At 42.9% G+C, this 14,582-nt stretch overlaps 1 protein-coding gene and 1 pseudogene across 1 annotated transcript; both read right to left on the reverse strand.

Annotated features, from left to right (window-relative positions):
- Window positions 1-3,772: 3,772 nt before the first annotated feature.
- LOC129844021 (zinc finger protein 239-like) lies at window positions 3,773-9,560 on the reverse strand. The gene is made up of 2 exons (XM_055912391.1): window positions 7,727-9,560; window positions 3,773-5,593 (listed from the first exon to the last, which is right to left on the reverse strand). The coding sequence occupies exons 1-2, from the start codon at window positions 7,758-7,760 to the stop codon at window positions 4,716-4,718; spliced, it is 912 nt and encodes a 303-aa protein (XP_055768366.1). The 5' UTR covers window positions 7,761-9,560; the 3' UTR covers window positions 3,773-4,715.
- A 319-nt stretch (window positions 9,561-9,879) lies between these two features.
- Window positions 9,880-13,942, reverse strand: LOC129844018 (scavenger receptor cysteine-rich type 1 protein M130-like; annotated as a pseudogene).
- Window positions 13,943-14,582: the final 640 nt, after the last annotated feature.

Genomic DNA, 14,582 nt, shown 5'->3' on the forward strand with positions numbered 1-14,582 from the left:
AGAGGAGAGGAGAGGAGAGGAGAGGAGAGGAGGATGGGAGAAAGGGAGAGGAGGTACTGTTTGTCTCCCACCGTTCCACTCAGAGGACTCTACCTTCTGTTATCAAGTGGGCATTTCCACCATATTTAGTGTACCAGTCATTTCAGTGAAGGGAACAAGTGCACACTTTAGGAGAAAGGAGAGATAATTGGTGCAATGCTTCTTTCTAGTCTACAGTCCTGCGTCTGTGACACCAGATTATCACCTAGTGGCCATAAGAAGAACTGTCCTGTCAGTGTGTTTTTACTGCTGGCTCAAAACAACACATGACCTGCAAACAGGATATGATTCATGTGTGAGTACTAAACGCATATGAATATAGTATATTATAGTATATTTATTATATATGTGGGTCTGATAAGTAAACACTCTTAATGTTTGCTGTTTTATCACTCAGAAGAACATTGGACACTATGTAACCAAACACATGTGAAACCTCATGATATGAGTGATAAGAAGTGTTTAAAAAGGTGAGTTCTGAACCCTGTAGACTACTGCACTACTTCTGAAGAAGACCAGAGTCATTTCAGAATGAAGACTGCTATAGTTCTGACGGTGTTGCTGTTCTGTCTGTCTGGGGCCTGGACTCAGGGAGAGAGTGGAGGGGTGACTAGTAGTTCTGTCTGTCTGTCTGTCTGGGGCCTGGACTCAGGGAGAGAGTGGAGGGGTGACTAGTAGTTCTGTCTGTCTGTCTGTCTGTCTGTCTGGGGCCTGGACTCAGGGAGAGAGTGGAGGGGTGACTAGTAGTTCTGTCTGTCTGTCTGTCTGGGGCCTGGACTCAGGGAGAGAGTGGAGGGGTGACTAGTAGTTTTGTCTGTCTGTCTGTCTGGGGCCTGGACTCAGGGAGAGAGTGGAGGGGTGACTAGTAGTTCTGTCTGTCTGTCTGTCTGTCTGTCTGTCTGTCTGTCTGTCTGTCTGTCCTGTCCTGTCCTGTCCTGTCCTGTCCTGTCCTGTCTGTCTGTCTGTCTGTCTGTCTGTCTGTCTGTCTGTCTGTCTGTCTGTCTGTCTGTCTGTCTGTCTGTCTGTCTGTCTGTCTGTCTGTCTGTCTGTCTGTCTGTGTGTGTGTGTGTGTGTGTGTGTGTGTGTGTGTGTGTGTGTGTGTGTGTGTGTGTGTCCTGGACTCAGGGAGAGAGTGGAGGGGTGACTAGTAGTTCAAATGTATTTTGTAAGCCCTTCTTACATCAGCTTATATCTCAAAGTGCTTATACAGAAACCCAGCCTAAAACCCCAAACAGCAAGCAATGCAGGTGTAGAAGCACGGTGGCTAGGAAAAACTCCCTAGAATAGCCAGAACCTAGGAAGAAACCTAGAGAGGAACCAGGCTATGAGGGGTGGCCAGTCCTCTTCTGGCTGTGCCGGGTGGAGATTATAACATAACATGGCCAAGATGTTCAAATGTTCATAGATGACCAGCAGGGTCAAATAATAATAATCACAGTGGATGTCGAGGGTGCAACAGGTCAGCACCTCATGAGAAAATGTCAGTTGGCTTTTCGTAGCCGATCATTCAGAGTTTCTCTACCGCTCCTGCTGTCTCTAGAGAGTTGAAAACAGCAGGTCTGGGACAGGTAGCACGTCCGGTGAACAGGTCAGGGTTCCATAGCCGCAGGCAGAACAGTTGAAACTGGAGCAGCAGCACGGCCAGGTGGACTGGGGACAGCAAGGAGTCATCAGACCAGGTAGTCCTGAGGCATGGTCCTAGGGCTCAGGTCCTCCAAGAGAGAGAGAAAAAAAGAGAGAAAGAAAGAGAGAATTAGACAGAGCATACTTAAATTCACACAGGACACCGTATAAGACAGAAGAAATACTCCAGATATAACAGACTGACCCTAGCCCCTCGACACATAAACTACTGCAGCATAAATACTGGAGGCTGAGACAGGAGGGGTTGGGAGACACTGTGGCCCCATCCGACGATACCCCCGGACAGGGCAAAACAGGCAGGATATAACTGCCAATGTTCTGTCTGTCTGTCTGCAAGCCAGCCAGCCAGCCAGACCAGCCAGCCAGCCATCTGCAGTATATACACTACATGACCAAAAGTATGTGGACACCTGCTCATCTAACATCTCATTCCAAAATCATGGGTATTAATATGGAGTTGGTCCCACCTTTGCTGCTATAACAGCCTCCAGTCTTCTGGGAAGGTTTCCACTAGATGTTGAAACATTGCTGCAGGGACTTGCTTCCATTCAGCCACAAGAGCATTAGTGAGGTCGGGCACTGATGTTAGGTGATTAGGCCTGGCTCGCAGTCGGCGTTCCAATTCATCCCAAAGGCGTTCGACGTTGTTGAGGTCAGGGCTTTTTGAAGTTCTTCCACACCAATCTCGACTAACCATTCATGTATGGAACTCGCTTTGCGTACGGGGCATTGTTATGCTGAAACAGGAAAGGGCCTTCCTCAAACTGTTCCCAAAAAGTTGGAAGCACAGATTCCTCTGGAATGTCATTGTATGCTGTAGCATTAAGATTTCCCTTCACTGGAACTAAGGGGCCCAAACCATGAAAAACAGCCCCAGACCATTATTCCTCCTCCACCAAACTTTACAGTTGGCATGATGCATTGGGGCAGGTATCATTCTCATGGCATCCTACTGGACACACATGGGTTAATGATACATAGACAACATCGGTCTGATCTTATAAAGACCTTTGGACAGGAACATTAGATAATCAGTTATAGACACCAGTAGGAGTGTGCATGTCACCACCAATAGAATCTATGCCCCAATATCTGAGCCAGTAAGAGAATGGACACTAAGCAAGACAACACGATTCATAAAGTGGAGTGACGATGTTAAGTAAGGATCAGACTGTATAGGCTATATTACATGTATTTAGTGTATTATCGGGGTGGCAGGGTAGTGGTTAGAATGTTATGTAAGGATAAGACTGTATAGACTATATTACATGTATATAGTGTATTATTGGGGCAGCAGGGTAGCCTAGTGGTTAGAATGTTATGTAAGGATCAGACTGTATAGGCTATATTACATGCATATAGTGTATTATCGGGGCGGCAGGGTAGCCTAGTGGTTAGAATGTTATGTAAGGATCAGACTGTATAGACTATATTACATGTATTTAGTGTATTATCGGGGCGGCAGGGTAGTGGTTAGAATGTTATGTAAGGATCAGACTGTATAGACTATATTACATGTATTTAGTGTATTATTGGGGCAGCAGGGTAGTGGTTAGAATGTTATGTAAGGATCAGACTGTATAGACTATATTACATGTATATGGTGTATTATTGGGGCGGCAGGGTAGCCTAGAGGTTAGAATGTTATGTAAGGATCAGACTGTATCAAAGCCAAGTACTAAGAATGAAGAGTCAGTTCTTCCATGGAATTGTTCGGCTTTGTTACTGTTTGTAATAAAGTCTAATTGAATTCACAGGTTCCGGTATTGGTGAAATATTTGATTCAATATTTTCCACAACAGTTAATGTGTATAGACTGCAAGAACTTTGAAATTAAATTGTTTTCAAGTCATTATTAACAACAACCCGAAAATAAATATTTAAAACTTTCAACTAAAACCAAACGTATATTGGACGTCGGGTATAGTCTTCTTTTCAACGTCTTTTCAATTACATTTAGCTAGGTGGTATAGCCCAATGTCAAAACACAGTTTTAAAGTGTCCAAATCAATAACCAATATGCAGAAACCATTTGTGATATTGAAAACCTAAATATAAAATATACTATCTGCACAAACATCTGCAACAATAATCATATTACTTGTATTTTTTAAAACAAGCACCTTTTAAAATGCACAAGCACCAGAAACACTGTTGTTTTGACAAGTAGCAATAAATCACTGATATCAATTAGGGGGAAATCAGGTTGTATGTGCTGTTGAAACTAACACAACTAAACAAACACATGGAAGTGGGAGATATATTTTACCTCACTGGTTAGAGGACAACCTGCAGAAGACAGTCAGCTACATTTTGGAGTGATGCATTTAAACTTAGGGGTCGCTAAACAAAGGAACGAAACACTTATTTTTCATCACTCATCGATATCATGTTGAAATCATTTGCGTGAGAGTGGGGAGATGAGGTTGCATGTCATGTTAAAACTAACAGCTCAAAAACCAGATGGAATCTGGGAATAATGTGTACATCACTGGTTAGAGGACAACTTGTAGAAAACAGCGAGCTACATTTTGATTCAAGTGGGTCACCAATGCTGTAAGTGTAACACAGCTATTTTTTTGTTAGTCACTTTTTGTTACATCACATAAATAGTACTGGATTAATAGCCTGGATTTTCCCCCTGAGGTTAATATCCATATCATGCTGAAATCAACTGAACAGGGGGCAAACGTTTAGTGTTCTACATTGTGACATTATTAAAATACTCCTACTACAATGTTAAAACATTATACATTGTGACATCATAAAAATACTCATACTACAATGTGAAAACAATCTACATTGTGACATCATTAAAATACTCCTACTACAATGTTAAAACATTCTACATTGTGACATCATTAAAATACTCCTACTACAATGTGAAAACATTCTACATTGTGACATCATTAAAATACTCCTACTACAATGTGAAAACAATCTACATTGTGACATCAGTAAAATACTCCTACTACAATGTTAAAACATTCTACATTGTGACATAATTTCATTGATATCATGAAACAACTCCTTCATGTATGTATTTTCTGATGTTTGATCAGAGATCTTTTATCAGAGTATCGCTTGTCACATTGATCACAGCTATGAGGTTTCTCTCCTGGGTGTGTTCTCTGGTGTATAGTCAGATAGCTAGATGTAGTAAAGCTCTTCCCACATTGACCACAGCTATAAGATTTCTCTCCTGTGTGTGTTCTCTGGTGTACAATCAGATGGCTAGATGTAGTAAAACTTTTCCCACATTGATCACAGCTATAAGGTTTCTCTCCTGTGTGTGTTCTCTGGTGTATAATCAGATGGCTAGATGTAGTAAAACTCTTCCCACATTGTTCACAACTATAAGGTTTCTCTCCTGTGTGTGTTCTCTGGTGTGATACCAGGTTGCTTGACTGAGTAAAACTCTTCCCACATTGATCACAGCTGTATGGTTTCTCTCCTGAGTGTTTTCTCTGGTGCGATAAGAGGCTGCTTGACTGAGTAAACCTCTTCCCACATTGATCACAGCTATACGATTTGTCTCCTGTGTGTGTTCTCTGGTGTACAATCCGATGGCTAGATGTAGTAAAACTCTTCCCACATTGATCACAGCTATAAGGTTTCTCTCCAGTGTGAATTCTCATGTGTACTTTTAGTGAATTTGATCTTAAGTAACTCTTCCCACAATCAAAACAGTGATGAGATTTCTCTCCTGTGTGTACTCGCTGGTGTATTTTAAGTTCTGATGAAGATTTGCAACCTTTTCCACAGTCAGAGCAACAGTGAGATTTCTTCCCTGTGGGTCTCCTCTGGTGTTTCTTGGGGTGTTCTGATCGGGAGGGACTCTTCTCTGCCTCGTCAGCTTCATGATGTTGTTGAGGCTCCCCAGAGGATCCACGATAGTCACGTCTCTCTCCTGTGTGAACAACAAGTCAGACAGATGGTTAAAGGCCCACAACAGCAGAAATCCACTGTAAAAGGTGATGCCAACAGCATAGCCATGATATTGTACAACAATTGACGTCTGTAATGAATGTTAAAATTATTTTACAATTGTCTTAAGACATTCAAGTGAGCAACAATAGTTATATTAAATCAAATGTATTTATATAGCCCTTCTTACATCAGCTGATATCTCAAAGTGCAGTACAGAAACCCAGCCTAAAAAACCAAACAGCAAGCAATGCAGGTGTAGAAGCACGGTGGCTAGGAAAAACTCCCTAGAAAGGCCGAAACCTAGAGAGGAACCAGGCTATGAGGGGTGGCCAGTCCTCTTCTGGCTGTGCCGGGTGGAGATTATAACAGAACATGGCCAAGATGTTCAAATGTTCATAAATGACCAGCATGGTCAAATAATAATAATCACAGTAGTAGTCGAGGGTGCAGCAAGTCAGCACCTCAGGAGTAAATGTCAGTTGGCTTTTCGTAGCCGATCATTAAGAGTATCTCTACCGCTCCTGCTGTCTCTAGAGAGTTGAAAACAGCAGGTTTTAGTATTTGATTTTTTCCCGTCCTAGAACATATACAGCAACACCTCCCCCATTGGCATTCCTGTCTTTATGTAGATGTTATATCCCTGTATTGCTCCTGCTCTATCAGAGGAATGATATAAGTGAGTGTCAGAGGTGGCCAGTATATGAATGTTATCCGATGTTAACAAGTTATTGATTTCATGAACCTTATTTCTAAGGCCACATATTTGAATAAGGGCCATTCCTTCCTCTTTCCTGGGCAGCTGACTGAGAAAACAAATACAAATGAAAACATTGTTTGACTACTAGTCGGTCATTTTAAAGAGCTGATTGGGTCTCTACTTGACACCAACAAACATCCCATAATATCTGTCCCTCTGCCCTTCCTACATGGTGACAAACAGTTCAGCAGACGTTGAGTCCTCCTGGCTAGGAGACAATTGCAGCTCTGAGGGTGTAACATTTATTGTCAGGAGGGAGAGAGATGACTCAAGGACTAAACTATATAAAGTGGCATTATACGCCACCGGAGTTGTTCATCACATTTAACAAACCAAACATTGAAATCCCCTTATAGAAGGTCAAGTAAAAAACCAAACCAGTCTGGGCATCAATACTGGTATCTGGTAAAATACGGTATACCGCCCAGCCCCAAGCCTAGGTTAAAACTATCATTTTGACCTTATGGATGGCCAGTCCTCGTATTCATAGTGTAGTGAATTCAGGGGGAAGCCCTGAGCTGAACTCAAACCTGGTCCAGCGACTGTAAATCAAGCAGACAGTAACATTATAAACGTATTCATAGTGTAGTGAATTCAGGGGGAAGCCCTGAGCTGAACTCAAACCTGGTCCAGCGACTGTAAATCAAGCAGACAGTAACATTATAAACGTATTCATAGTGTAGTGAATTCAGGGGGAAGCCCTGAGATGAACTCAAACCTGGTCCAGCGACTGTCAAGCCAACACTTTATAACTGTTACGCCAAGATGTCTGAACTTCTTGACGAGGTCGCTAGGTTTTGGGTTAAGGTTACTACAATAGCTTTCTCTATGAATGTGAGAGTGGTTACATTTCTCCAGCCCCCATCCCTCAGCGGTTTACCAAAACAAGTCTCAGGGCAGGCATTTTGTTGCTGTTTAAATCCCAGGTTGTCCCTTTAAAAAAGCCAAATCAATCAATCAACCAATCTGCAGTTGAAACAATAACAATGATGTCATTCCACCACTGTTTTGGTCATAAGATGATGGATGGGGCTGGAGAAATGTAACTACTCTCAAATCCATAGACAGACCTATGGATGCAAGGACTGACCATCCATGATATCAACATTATAGTTTTAACCATGTTGAAGCTATACAGTGTTGGTTTACTATGTTTCTAAACATTGGCATAAAACAGCTTGTTTGTGGTTCTGATGGGGTACAACAGTTGAACAAAGCTCATGAGGCATGTGTTATATTCTTCAAGAATCAATGGCTATAAATAATATAAATGTAGCAATTGCATATTTCCCCTTTAATACCACACATCAGTTCAACAACTGCAGTTTGTTCCTCTGGTTTTAAGACAGTACTTACTAATGTTAATCACGGCCCTGTTTCTCAAAACCATCTTACGGATAAGTTCACCTCCGAACCATAGGATGCCTTAAGATGCCTTTGGGAAACTGGGCCCAGATGTCCAGTTTCCTCCTCTTCGTCGTTCTCCTCCTTTTTCGATGTGACAGTCATCTCCCCCTCCTCCTCTTTCACTCCAAAAACTGCATCCTCCTCTCTCAGCCTCCTCTTCTTTTACTGTAACATCCTCCTCTTTCACTCTGAACGAGTCTTCCTTTTCTTCCACAGAAACGTTTTTTTCTTCTTCTATCACGGTAACAGCTTCACCCTCTACTTGTTTTTGTATTGTAACATCCTTCTCCTCATCCTTCTCTTTCAGATGAGCTTCTTTCTCCGTCCAGAAGACCTCTTTTTTAGCAGGAGGAGAGTAGCTTAGTGAACTCATGGTCGGGGATGTTCGCTAGCTAGCATTAGCGACTAGCCTAGTTCTAAGCTAATTTAGCAAACCAGCTAGCTGACAAACAACGTAATTATATAATTAAATAGGCCAACAAGCACATACCACAGAAGTGTGTTCAAAACACAGCGACTAATATACACCAAAACAGTGTAAAGAGCGTGAATGTTGTAGCTATGTTTGCTAGAAAGCTACCGAGGTGTCTGACTAACTGTTGTTGTTGAAGGAGCGTCCCGTCCACTAGATTATACGTCACACTGGCAGCATCGCCTGAACCTAAAAGACGCACATCGCCATCTGCTGACTGGAGTGGGCAACGCAGTTGAGGAACCAAAAGTTTATTTTCATTTATTTCATAAAAGTGTAATATTACATTAAGTCGTTCAAAGAGAAGCATGTGTTGATTGATTCGTGTTTAATGAGTGATAATTTAAAACAAACTTTAGACCCACTACATATTTACATTGAACCATAGTTCTGACATGGATCATTTTGACCCCTGAGCCATATCTTTTATCAGAGCCAAAATGTGGTTTATTCCATTTTTCATGACTTTGTCAATCAACTTGTTCTTAATACATCTAAATCATGGTTTAGTGTTTCTGTATCAATATGGATTTTTAACAAACTCAAATCCTTTGGAGTCATTTTGACTCCAGCCAAAAGTACCTTTGATAAATAGGACGTTTATTTCAAATCAAATCAAATCACATTTTATTGGTCACATACACGTGTTAAGCAAATGTTACTGCAGGTGTAGCAAAATGCTTGTGGTTCTAGCTCCGACAGTGCAGTAATATCTAACAATTTCACAACATATACCCAAAACACACAAATCAAAGTATTTGAATGTAGGTTTCTCTGTAGACATGATCCATCCCACCAGAGGGTGGAGGGGCACCTGTATCAGTGGTTTAGACCAGATAGACACCTGCAGACACACAGTATAGTGCCTCCCATGTACTCTCCTAAGATTGGACTTTTCTATACCACGTATCACATGACTGTGTACAAAACTGCCAATGGTAGAAAACTCTGCCAGTGTAATACAGTGCATTCGTTAAGTATTCAGACCCCTTCACTTTTTCCACATTTAGTTACATTACAGCCTCATTCTAAAATTGAATAATCTTTTCCCCCTCATCAATCTACACACAATACCCCATAATGACAAACCAAAAACAGTTTTTTAGACATGTTTTCAAATGTATTTACTTAAGTATTCAGACCCTTTGCTTTGAGACTCGAAATTGAGCTCAGATGCATCCTGATGCCATTGATCATCCTTGAGATGTTTCTACAACTTGATTGGAGTCCACCTGTGGTAAATTCAATTGATTAGACATGATTTGGAAAGGCACACACCTGTCTATATAAGGTTTACACAGGTGGAACAGTTTACAGTGCATGTCAGAGCTAAAACCAAGCCATGAGGTCAAAGGAATTGTCCGTAGAGCTCTGAGACAGGATTGTGTCGAGGCACAGATCTGGGTAAAGGTAACAAAAACCCATGTTACCCAGAACCCCATGTCACCCAGAACCCCATGTTACCCAGAACCCCATGTTACCAAAAACCCCATGTTACCAAAACTCCATGTTACCCAGAACCCCATGTTACCCAGAACCCCATGTTACCCAGAACCCCATAATACCCAGAACCCCCTGTTACCCAGAACCCCATGTTACCCAGAACCCCATGTTTCTCTGGTGATAAAAAAACGAACTAAATGAATAATGATGGTTGCAGTCACTCCTTTTAGATTTCTTCCAAGGTTCTAGAAAGATAAACTAATTCTGAACTTGTTATTAAAATTAGAACCACTTCAGGTTTGTCACCACATTTTAAACACCAGTCCACTGCTGACCATCGATTTAAAACACAAAACTGACCTAAGATCAGCATGTAGGGTCAGCTTCATTCTACTCCTACTCCGTCCCCTGGGCTGCTCTCTCCTCTCCCGGTCCAGCTTCAGCTCTGGAGCTCAGAGAGACCATCTCCATCTCATTGACATAAAGATCCATGCTGCTCACCCTGTTCACTCTCTTCTGCCTCCTGGTGGGCTAGGGAGACACAGCACCAACAGTCAGACATTTACTCTCTAGTACCTCCATTCTCTCTCCCTCCCACTCCTCCTCACCCTCTCCCTTTAGTTTAAATGACTTGTAACATCTGAGTAAATGTCTTTACCTTGTAGTACAGGTAGGAGGTGGTGATGGCTGTCAGTAGGAGCAGCAGCACTACAACGTGTCTGATGATGAAGGCTGGCAGAGGAGAGGCTGCAAACAGAAACACCTTTGATGAGGGGACTGATCATCATCACATAGATCTGTGGGAAATCTGTAAATGACAAAGTTATAAGTCTGGTTCATGTTCAGTTACCTGTGATGGTGAGGGAGAGGAGCTCACTCTTAGAGGAGAAGTAATGAGAGAAAACATAATTGTCATAAACACAGCTGTAGTTCCCTTGGTGGGAGTCATCTGCATCAGGGAAGAGGAAGGCAGCAGAGTGATTGACAGCTGGCTGGGTCTGCTGTATGTTGGAGCCGGTGAATGTGAGGAGGAAGGAGCCTCCTGGGTACTGTGGCTGAGTGGAGCAGGTGATGGTGAAGCTGTGTCCCCATAACATCTCGGGCCCCTGGTGGCCCTTGGAGACCCCTCCCATTGAGTCAGTCAGGGAGATATCAGGCTGGACCAGGAGTTCTGTAGCAATAAAAGAGAAGAAGAAAAACCTCTTCAACTAGTTTCCTATAGATATGACAATAACATCAGCATGTAACAGTGCTAGCCACCCTCCCTCACAGGGCAACATGAGTAGTGGGCCTACAGTCACTGAGACAACATATGTTGATATCAGGCTTAAGCAGGACATCTGGAACAAGAGGAGAGAAAAAGAAAACGTAGCTCCTCAACTACTTTCCTCATTTAGATATGACAATAACATGACATGTGACAGTGGTAGTGAGTAGAGACGTTCACTGAGATAACACTCAAATACAAAAGCATTCTGGGATATTTAACTTGTATTTGATTCCTACTTGACTGAGTGATCTATTTTGCACAGCAGACTGACAAGCTAAACAATCATCATGAGAGGTGCAGAGGAAGTTGAATGAATGAAGGAAATCAGTTGAATATAATTATAATATGTTGATATTTCCTGAGCAGATCACTGTGAGTCCAGGAAGGAGATATAATACATGGACAAAAGTATGTGGAATTCAGCAGTGAGTTTTACAACAGAGGATTATTTTTACGCTCTACGTGGTTCAACACTCGGCGGTCCGTTCTGTCAGCTTGTGTTGTCTACCACTTCACGGCTGAGCCGTTGTTGCTCCAAGACGTGCCACGTTTAAAGTCACTGAGATTATCAGTAAGGATATTTTACTGACTGTGTTTGTCTATGGAAATTGCATGGCTGCATGCTCGAGTTTATACACCTGTCAGCAACAGGTGTGGCTGAAATAGCCAAATCCACTGATGTCCACATACATTTGGCAATATAGTGTATATTGTCATTACCTGAGCAGATCACTTTGAGTCCAGGAAGGTGATCATAGCTTCTGGTACACTCTCTCAGCGCGCGCTCAGACCCAGAACAGTGAACTAAACACCCTCTAGTGGTGTATCCAGGAAGTACTGAAACATTGGAGCCACAACCCAGCTGTCTACACACTACTGCAGCTACAGCCTTCACGTCAGAGAAAGATCCCACAATCCTCCACTCTCCCTGGTCGTACCGCTCCACTCCACCAGCACAGCGACTGCCTCCTCCCACCAGCCTCACATCATCAGGCTCTGAGAAAAGAAAAGAGAGAGACAGTAATCTTACTATTTTCTCACTAAAACACACCTATATTGTCTCTCATATTCTTCACTCCAGGTGAGAAACAATGTTGATTGAGTGACAAACTGTTTCTTACCTGAGCAGGTGAGTCCAACAGCATTACCAGGTAGGCAGGTGTTGTGTTTTCTGTCTGAGGTGTCACAGTCCAGGAGAAGGGACTCTTTGCCTTTACACTGGAACTCTTTATCCCAGGTCTGACCCTCACCTCCTCCATAGAGCCCCCCCTGTAGAGCTGCAGGAGCCCCACAGCCAAGCTCCCCACAGACTACCTCTGCATCCTGCCGGTCAAAGTCAGCTTCACACACTGAGGCCCAGGACTGATTGGACTTCACCTCCACTCTCCCAGAGCAGAAACCAGCTCCATCCACAAGCCGCACAGACTCTGGAGAAAAAGAGTTGGTTGAACATTCAATCAGTTTTGTTGATGACACTGTCAAGGACTAAACACAAATATGTTGGATAAAAGATTGTAGTTTGCTATGTTTGATACTGTAAGAGGTAGAAATGGGTTCTTAGTCACTCAGGATCGGGTTGGGAATTTATTTATTTATTTATTTACCGTTATTTTACCAGGTAAGTTGACTGAGAACACGTTCTCATTTGCAGCAACGACCTGGGGAGTAGTTACAGGGGAGAGGAGGGGGATGAATGAGCCAATTGTAAACTGGGGATTATTAGGTGACCATGATGGTTTGAGGGCCAGATTGGGAATTTAGCCAGGACACCGGGATTAACACCCCTACTCTTACGATAAGTGCCATGGGATCTTTAATGACCTCAGAGAGTCAGGACACCCGTTTAACGTCCCATCCGAAAGACGGCACCCTACACAGGGCAGTGTCCTGTGTAGGGTGCCGGAATAATGCAGGCAGGAGACAGGAATAAGTTCACTTCACTTTATAGAAAATAAACAGCTGGACATCCATCAGGCAGCTTCACTTCAGTACCATCTGAACTACAATGATCTGCCCATGAACATCTCCCATAAACCAATATGACAAACACAAATATAATGTTTAAATACATCTGACATCTCTCCCTCTATTTAAATGAAATTAAAACACATAAAACATGATGCATGGTAATATTGTATAATGTACAAATAAATCTCTCAATATGACCAGTCTCTTACCTGAACAGGTCACATGATGATAATATCCACCATCACAGACACCAGGTTCTCCTATAAAGCCACACTGTCTAAATGAAGACTCATTTCCATCACATCTCAATAGTGCGACTCCTCTTCTTCCATCTTCAATCAGAGGTCCTCTAGATTCAGCTACAACATTCCCACAGTTCAGCTCTCTACACACAACCTTAATCTCTCTCATTATTCTCCACCTCCCAGTACATAGACCTGACCACTCTCCTTCATAGAAGACTTCCACTGTCCCAGAACAGGAAGTGGTCCCATCCACCAGTCTGACTGAGAGTTCAGCTGTAAACAGCAGAGAGGAAAACACAGTGGTGAGGACAGATGATGACAGTGATTCTGTTATTCTAACAGCAGTAATGCTTTGTGGTTGACAAGTATTAGTAGTTCCATAAAACACTACTTGTTATTGGGTTTTAGAATGGCTTGTATGGACACATGAATTTCTCCATGTGGGATAATTAAGTTGAATAATATTGAACTGCTATAATCACTGTAGATTTATACTCTACCTACCTGTTGGACTGACGCTATGAGCCTGGCGACCTGAGGAGAAAGAGAGAGACAGAGGAGAAAGAGAGGAGTCAGAGGAAGAGAGAGACAGAGGAGAAAGGGAGGAGTCAGAGGAAGAGAGAGACAGAGGAGAAAGGGAGGAGTCAGAGGAAGAGAGAGACAGAGGAGAAAGGGAGGAGTCAGAGGAAGAGAGAGACAGAGGAGAAAGGGAGGAGTCAGAGGAAGAGAGAGACAGAGGTTAAATGAACATCAACATGACCTTTCATGATGTGATGGGAAGACAGGCTTATCGTTGGTATGGTGCAACAACACATATGTGTACATACGCTATATATACAAAAGTATGTGGACACCCCTTCAAATTGGTGGATTCTATTTCAGCCACACCCCTTCCTGACAGATGTATAAATCAAGCACTCAGCCATGCAATCTCCATAGACAAACATTGTCAGTAGAATGGCCTTAATGAAGAGCTCAGTGACTTTCAACATGGCAACATCATAGTATGCCACCTTTCCAAGTCAGATGGTCAAATTTCATAATCCCCCAACTCCTCTTCTCCCTTCTTCTCTCCTCTCCCCTATCCCCCTCTCCTCTTCTCCACCTCTCCTCTTCTCCACCTCTCCTCTTCTCTTCTCTTCTTCCCCTCTTATCTTCTCTAACCCTCTCCTCTTCTCCCCCTCTCATCTTCTCCAATCCTCTCCTCTTCTCCCCTTCCCCACTTCTGTCCCTCTCTTCTCCTCTTTTGACACTTCTATTCTCCTCTTCTCCCCCTCTCATTCTCCCTCCACTCCTCTTCTCCCCCCTCTCCTCTTCCCCCCCTCTCCTCTTCTCACAATATCCTCTTCTCCCCCTCTCTTCTCTTCCCTCTCCTCGCCTCCCCCTTGCTTCTCCTCATCTCTTCTC

Source organism: Salvelinus fontinalis, unplaced genomic scaffold (assembly GCF_029448725.1).
Source record: "Salvelinus fontinalis isolate EN_2023a unplaced genomic scaffold, ASM2944872v1 scaffold_0166, whole genome shotgun sequence".
NCBI lineage: Eukaryota > Metazoa > Chordata > Actinopteri > Salmoniformes > Salmonidae > Salvelinus > Salvelinus fontinalis.